The following is a 7,982-nucleotide window of genomic DNA, read 5'->3' as shown; positions in this document are numbered from 1 at the left end:
GTGGGTCATCCACACATAACCCACAGCCGTTCATCCACTCATAACTAACTCGGGGGTGCCAAGAAAGTGCGGGTCATCCACCCATAACTAACCCATGGCCGTCCATCCACTCATAACTAACCCATGGCCGTCCATCCACTCATAACTAACCCACAGCCATTCATCCACTCATAGCTAACGCAGGGGTGCCATGTAGGTGAGAGTCATCCACTCATAACTAACCCGGAGGTGCCGTGAAGGAGCAAGTCATCACTCATTAACTAACCCGGGATAACTAACCCAGGGGTGCCATGAAGGTGCAGGTCATCTGCCCATAACTAACCCGGGATAACTAACCTGGGGGTGCCATGAAGGTGTGGGTCATCCACACATAACCCACAGCCGTTCATCCACTCATAACTAACTCGGGGGTGCCAAGAAGGTGCGAGTCATCCACCCATAAATAACCCACGGCCGTCCATCCACTCATAACTAACCCACAGCCATTCATCTACTCATAACTAACCTGGGGGTGCCATGAAGGTGCGGGTCATCCACCCATAACTAACCCATGGCCGTCCACCCACTCATAACTAACCCACAGCCGTTCATCCACTCATAGCTAACCCAGGGGTGCCATGTAGGTGAGGGTCATCCACTCATAACTAACCCGGAGGTGCCGTGAAGGAGCAAGTCATCACTCATTAACTAACCTGGGATAACTAACCCAGGGGTGCCATGAAGGTGCAGGTCATCCACTCATAACTAATCCAGGGGTGCTGTGAAAAGACCCGTTGTCAACGCGGGGTGCTGGTCTGTTTGTTGAAGCCACCCCACCTGTGGTACTTGTGTTACAGCAGCACTAGATGACTAGGACAGCCCCCCCAGCGGTCAGCGGGTTTCCTCACAGGGTGTTACTCTGTCATGCAGCTCCTTCAGCTTCTGACTCGTTTCATTCATTTTTATTGTGTGTACGTGTTAAAAGCCAAGTGCAATGATTCCATACATTAACCTAGTGAGTTCAGGTTTCAGATTAAATCATTTTAAGATTTCTTGATACATTTTATGTAAAGGGAAAATGGAAGAATCTGCGTATTTTCCAGCACATTCCTGGGTAAAGCTATCTCGAGAAAGCTGACGCTGTGTCACAGCTACACGTACTTGCTGAGCCACTCCACGAGGTTCCTTCTTGCCTCCTCGATGTAGGGCTTGTCTGCCGGGGTGAAGTCTTCTCGCTTTCGGTGCACGAACCCGTGCGTTTGCCCAGAAAATGTTTTAATTTGGTACTCAACCTTGCAGTGGTCTTTCAACCTCTGGGTCAGCAGAGACACCTGTTGGGACAGAGAGTTCATGCTGATATGAGTTAACCCTTAGTAATATCTTTCCATTCTCCAAATTGTCTATAAATGCTCATAAAAGAGATTTAACGTCGTTTTCACCACAATAAAAAAATTAAAAAGATGCAACATCAATGCTTTATATTATAAACAACTTCCACAGCTACACAGAATTCTTTACTTTGAATTTGATAACTAATACAGTTCTTACATCTGGCAGAGGAGGGCGTTCTTAGCAGTAATGATATAGCCTTCCTTATTTGAAATCATCTGCATTAATGGAGTACAGTATATTCATTATTAGCAACAGCAGTAATTTCTAAATGACAGCTTTTGAAGCACAATGTTCTGCTTTTTCCTTATCAACTTACTAGACTCAATAGGTCTGTTTTCAAGGTCACAACTGACAAAGACCCCACAAGAAAATAAAGCTACAGACAGTTCTCTCTTACAAAGAAGGTCGTGGCCACGAACGCGCCAGGCGGCCAGTGGGGGCTCACTCGGGCGGCCGGGAGCCTGGTTCTGCCCCAGGCCCCAAGCCCGCCGCGGCCCCTGCCTTCGGTGTGAGGTTAGTGTGCGCCACGGCTCTCAGCTGTTTGTGGGTAAGATCCCATTCTAAGTCCCTGATAAAACTTTCGTTTAAAATTCTAATGTTGGAAAATACTTGGAGCAACAAATGCGTGCTTGAGGACTTTTTCCCCAAATGTCACACTGTGTTATAAGTGCATAAATCAGGAGGCTCGAGATGCCAACTTACTTCGTCAAGAGAAATCACCGCATCGTTTTCAGCAAAAATAAACAGCGTCGGGTTCTTCAAATTGTACACGTCCTCGGAGTCCTTAACGATGCCTGGAGAACGAAGACGGGGGAGAGCAGGTGATTTGCACACACGTCACAGAAATGGCACGAATTTGGCTGCATTTTTCAAAGTAAAATGTGTGCTTCTGGTTTTTTGTTTATATTTACTCACTCATTCACTCAACTGTTTATTAGCAATTCTAGAGATGTGACCTTTAGATTCAGTCTAAAAAGGAAACTTGTTTGGTCAGATCATCCCGCTGTATGCTTTATTTACTCGGAATTCAGCTTTCAGTAATGGAGTAGAACTTAGATCGCTTGACTGTAAAGACAGAAGAGCCTGGAAAACGCTCCTTCCGTGATGCGCCTGGAAAAAGGGGTGATAATCTCAAATCAAGGAGCCCGGGTGGCGCAGTGGTTAAGCGCTTGGCTGCTAATGGAAAGACCAGTGGTTTGAACCCACCAGCCGCTCCGAGGGGGAGCAATGTGTCATGCCACCTGCTTCCATAAAGATTACAGCCTAGGAAACCCTACAGGGCAGTTCTACTCTGTCCTGTAGGTACGCTATCAGTCAGAATCGACTCCACGGTAACAGATTTGGTTTATTTATTTTGGTAATCTCAAACCAGAACAGCCTGGCCTCTGCTGTTCTTCTAGAAGTTTCTCACTGTCTGCACACGCCCCACAGGCCCTGACTTACTGGGCTGATGGTTCCGTTTGAAACAAGTTTGTGCTCCCACGAGATCACAGTATGAAACAGCCGGCACAACACCTGGTCCTCCCAGGCCACCCAGGAAAACTAGCGTGCATCCTTCGTCCAGAATTTTAGAGACCATTTAGCCAAATTTTAGCAAAACAAGCTCTGCCTGACCAGACAGCTGGACAGACTTCCAGAGCGCCTGTGTCTGCGGGAAACTGGAGGGTCCTGCAGTGAGCCCGCGGGAAGGGAAAGTCGGGGACAGAGCGCAAGCTGACTGCTTCCCTGCTGCTGGGCACAGGCACACAGCAGCTGGCCCCCCGCACGTCCCCGTCGTCCTCCACTCGGCAAAGTCCCGTCCTGCGCTGCGGCTGGACAGCCGATGTCCCCAGACCCGCTCTGCAGCTGTCCGTGCGCGGAGCGGCCAGGCGGGGGCGCCGGTGAGCCACCACGCAGGGCTGTGCCCGCTGCGAGGGGCTGAGGGGTGACTGCCTGCTGCCCACTGGTTGTCGAGCCGATTTCCTTTTCTTTAGACTTTATTTTTAGAACAGTGTTAGGTTTACAGAAAGGTGTGCAGGAAGCACAGAGCGTTCCCTGTACCTCTTCCCCCTGCACACTTCCGCTATGACTAAGTCTTGCATTAGTGTGACACAGTGTAACTCAAGTTCCCACTGAGGTTCCCACTCTGTGCTGCAGTCCTGCTGGGTTTGACAAATGCATGCCATCCTGTGTCCACGTCCACCATCAGGCAGAACCATCTCACTGCCCTAAAAACGCCCTGCGCTCCACCTGGTCATCCTCCCCTCTGCCCTGGACACCCCTGGCCTTTCCACTGTCTCTGTTTGAACTGGAGCCCTGGTGGCGCAGTGGTTAAGAGCTCGGCTGCTAACCAAAAGGTCGGCAATTTGACTCCACCAGCTGCTCCTTGGGAACCCTACAGGGCAGTTCTACTCTGTCCTACAGGGTCGCTATGAGTCGGAATCGACTCGCTGGTAATGGGTTTTTTTTTCATAGTTTGAGTTTATTTCCGGTTCTGTAAGTAAATCTGTGAGTTTCTGTGTTTTGTAGCAGCAAGTACTTATTATCGTGGTCGAGAGGCTCCTATTTATCTTTCTGCGTTATGCAAATTCAACTGGATTCCTTTTTATCTCCTTTATATACAGATTTTCATTGTAAATATATATAACACATTTGCCAATTCCACATTTTTCAGGTGTGCAGTTCAGTGATATCAGTTACATGAATCATGTTGTACAACCTCCCCCGATAATCCTGCCCGATTTGCCATCACCATAAACACACTGAAGGGCTTTCTTTCTCCTTAACGCGAAAAGTAAGTGAAAATACCCCAGTAAGCAACCATCAAGCCAAGGAAAACCACTGGTACAGCCTTCTGATGTGTGCACAGATGTCCTTGTGTGCCTTTGTTAACATCTCAGGCGGAACGTGGCCATCCATCAGGTACTTGGTACGCAGTTTCCATATAAAAGTACAATGTTCTTACTTCGCTGCTCTGCTCCCTAACACTTTTTGTTTGTTTTGACTGAATTGTGTATGTTGCTGTTTATATTCTGGAGCGGATTTTTCTTTCCCTTCTGTTTTGTGTGTGCGTGCATGTGTGGTTGAGAACAACTCACCTCTTGGAAAAACACGTTCATACATGTTGCTTATAAGGATATTGACTGATATTAATCAGTACAGAACAAAATGCTAGTTAAATCCGTCCCCTTCATCCCAAGAGAAGAAATTGAGACCTCGGGTTTGTGACCCCCCCAGGTCACACTGTTGGACGCCCCAGTCCCCATGCAGCCGGTGGCCTCTGGCAACTGCCCCCCAACCCCTCTGTTCTCACATTTCACAGCACACGTCCTGGCACAGGGTGTCTCTGCACTCCTGGGGCTCTGAGCTCCAGGAAGAGAGGCTGGCAGTCACTGCCACTACATCATTCCGTGTTCTCACCAAGGGGGACTTACCATAGATGGACACCCCAGCCCTGAACTCCGAGCGCGTCGCCATCAAGTGGTGGACGGCCACACCGCCCCAGCAGAACCCCACGATGCCGAACTTCTGGGCGCCACACTGCAGCTTCAGGTACTTGAGGGCTGCATCCACCTCTCTGGGCAAGACAAGAGTCACCGACAAGTCAAGGGTTAGGTTGTGTCCCGGCTACCTAGCGCTGCCTAGCAGAGATGCCACAGTGGGCGGCTTTAAAGGACAGAAACTGACTGTCTCTCAGTTCTGGAGGCTAACAGTCTCGATCAGCACCTCGGCCGAGTGGATTCCTGCCCTGTCGGCAGCCCTGGCGCCCCGTGCTGGTGGATGAGCCTCACGTGACACCGTCTGCCCGTTTGTTCTGCCTCTGTGTCTGATTTTCTCTCTTTATAACTCAGATGTGATGAGGTTTCAGACCCACCTACACTGACCTGACCCTGTTAACGTAACAAAATACCCTATTTCCAAACGGTCACCTCCACAGGGTTAGGATTCCAGCACACACTTAGGGGACACAATTTGATCCCTGACGCGTCGCGAGTGCCCACAGAGAACACCGCAGTCGGGCACCGCGGGGATGAGAGGCCGCACCAGCAAGCGACACCTGGAGTTTTGAGAGACGGTTCTTTTCAGAGCCCTAGCCTCATGACACCCGCCGAGGGACGCGCAGCCCCGCAGGTCTCCCTGCCCCACCAGTCTGTCCTGCAGGGGGTACATCCCAAAACATAAACCGGACCCTCTCACGTCCCAGCCAACAGCTAAGGCCAGCCACAGACTTAGCAGCCCCAAGGGCCGCCCCCGCCCCAGGTGCCCATCTTCCCCACCCCTTCCTCTAACACCCCCAAGCTCTGCATCCCTGGCCCCATGCCCAAGAGCAGAGCTGTACTGGAAGGGCACCGGGGCTATTTAAGCCAAGAGGGGACCAAGAACTGTGGCCTCATCTTGCAAATGGGCAATGGCTCCCCAAGTTCACTTCCTGGTGGGCTGTTGGAACTCCAGCGCACTTTCAGGAAGGAACAGTGGACCAGAGGGCAGCCCAGAAAGCTGTTTGCTCTCGTGGGAAGAAAGGCTGCATGTCCGCGGTTCAAAGGACGAGGAAAGTGGCGTGTGCTGCCACAGTGGCTCCTTGTTCTCTGCTCCTAACAACGCGTATCGGAGCGCGTCTAAACGTGGCTAGCGTGCCTCTCAGCGCAAGAAGAGCTGTCCACAATGCTGGGACAGTAATTAAGTACTTCTGCAAAATAAGATGCAATCAGCATCATTTTTGGTCTTTTAATTTTTCTCAAATGCTTTGATCTTAGGAATAGCTGCCTTAATTGGAGGGGAGAAGGAGGGGAGAGGAAGCAGAAGGCATTTCTGTAAAAATTCTTTAACTGACCTTTGTGAATATTTTGTTTGTTTTGCAGCTCCGAGTCTGTTTCCCACTTTGCTGGGAGCACCAGGACCTGGCTATGGATGGACCCCCACGCTGACCTCCTGTGGGAGGAGGTCCCAGAGAGCTGAGCAGGGCTGTGGGACAGCAGGGCCCAGGGCCCACCAGCCCAGCAGACCCAGGCCGGGGGGTCCCGACAGTGTGGTCTAGGAGAAAGGAGCCGAGGGTCCAGGGCCAAGTGGCCGAGGGATGGCCCGGGCTTGGGTTCAGTGGATCAGACCCGAGGCCGAGGGCCATACGTCCTGGGCTCCTGTGTCCTGGGGAGAGGACCTAGGCAAAGGGGCAGGAAGGCGCCAGGAGGACAAAGGGCTTGGCAAGTGGGGCTGTCTGGGGCCCCCTCCCTTCATGGCACAGGTTTCTGGGGGCCCCCTTCCTTCATGGCTCAGGTTTCTGGGGGTCCCCTTCCTTCATGGCTCTGGTTTCTGGGGGCCCCCTTCCTTCATGGCTCAGGTTTCTGGAGGCCCCCTTCCTCCTGGGCTCAGGTTTCTGGGGGCCCCCTTCCTCCATGGCTCAGGTTTCTGGGGGCCCCCTTCCTCCTGGGCTCAGGTTTCTGGGGGCCCCCTTCCTCCATGGCTCAGGTTTCTGGGGACCCCTTCCTCCTGGGCTCAGGTTTCTGGGGGCCCCCTTCCTCCATGGCTCAGGTTTCTGGGGGCCCCCTTCCTTCATGGCTCAGGTTTCTGGGGGCCCCCTTCCTCCATGGCTCAGGTTTCTGGGGCCCCCTTCATTCATGGCTCAGGTTTCTGGGGACCCCTTCCTCCTGGGCTCAGGTTTCTGGGGGCCCCCTTCCTTCATGGCTCAGGTTTCTGGGAGCCCCCTTCCTCCATGGCTCAGGTTTCTGGGGCCCCCTTCCTCCATGGCTCAGGTTTCTGGGGCCCCCTTCCTCCATGGCTCAGGTTTCTGGGGGCCCCTTCCTTCATGGCTCAGGTTTCTTGTGCAGGAGGAGCTTGACCCGGGAGACCATTCCAGCCTCGTTGCCTCCTCACTCCCTCCTCCAGACAGAAGGAGGGCGTCTCCTTGGCGGCTGACGGCTCACGGCTAATCCAGTCAAAGGCTGGAGCCTGGGGATACCTCCCCTTTTCTCCCAGGGCTCCCCGAACCAGGCAAGACCACAGTCCTTTCTGGGAGGCCTGCTCCAAAGCCCCAGTCTCGGGGGGACGGAGGGGCCAGCCTGGGCTGTGGGCAGCTAAAGCCTCAGCAGCAACCAGCTGAGCAGTCAGAGCTGGGTCTGTTCTCGATCCCTTCTCTGCCCTTCTTCTTAACTGGCTCTGCAGCCAGGAGGGGAAGGAAAGGGGTGTCATGACTGAATTGCGACCCCCTAAAGAGACATGCTGGAGCTCTAACCCCTGTGCCTGTAACGGGGCCGTTTGGAACTAGGCTCTTTCTTTGCAGACGTTCTCAGCTAAGTCAGCTGGAGCAGGCACCCTGTCCTAATCCCTTCGGAGTGGCATCTTAGAACAGGGGGAACAGACATGGAGACCAAGTCACACAGGGACACAGACGCCCTGTGATGGTGCATCTGTAACCCAGGAACGCCGGGCCCTCTCGGGGCTACAGACACTGGAAGAGACAAGGGGCGGGTCTGCCCCTAGAGCCACAGGAGACCACGTCCCCGGACTCGGCCCCAGGCTCCAGACATTGAGAAACCCAATTCCTGCCACCTGGAGGTCATCCTGTCATGGCAGCCCTGCAACCCTGCCAGGTACGGGCCCTACGGGCCCTAAAGCCCATCAAGGCATCAGTGCTGCTG

The 7,982-nt window shown here is 53.0% G+C and overlaps 1 protein-coding gene across 1 annotated transcript in view; it reads right to left on the bottom strand.

Annotated features, from left to right (window-relative positions):
- Positions 1–929: 929 nt before the first annotated feature.
- The window catches only part of CMBL (carboxymethylenebutenolidase homolog), a 23,160-nt gene continuing 16,107 nt past the window's right edge, over positions 930–7,982 (bottom strand). Inside the window, exons 4-6 of the mRNA XM_004380267.2 lie at positions 4,785–4,927; positions 2,074–2,165; positions 930–1,310 (exon numbers count right to left, since the gene is read on the bottom strand). Of these exons, the coding sequence (XP_004380324.1) occupies positions 1,131–1,310; positions 2,074–2,165; positions 4,785–4,927 (415 nt within the window). The 3' untranslated portion in view covers positions 930–1,130. The remainder of the gene's footprint in view (positions 1,311–2,073; positions 2,166–4,784; positions 4,928–7,982) is intronic.

Source organism: Trichechus manatus, unplaced genomic scaffold, assembly GCF_000243295.1.
Source record: "Trichechus manatus latirostris isolate Lorelei unplaced genomic scaffold, TriManLat1.0 scaffold00072, whole genome shotgun sequence".
Lineage (NCBI taxonomy): Eukaryota > Metazoa > Chordata > Mammalia > Sirenia > Trichechidae > Trichechus > Trichechus manatus.
The sequence above is the reverse complement of the archived record's forward strand: the minus strand, read 5'-3'. Positions and strand labels throughout refer to the sequence as shown.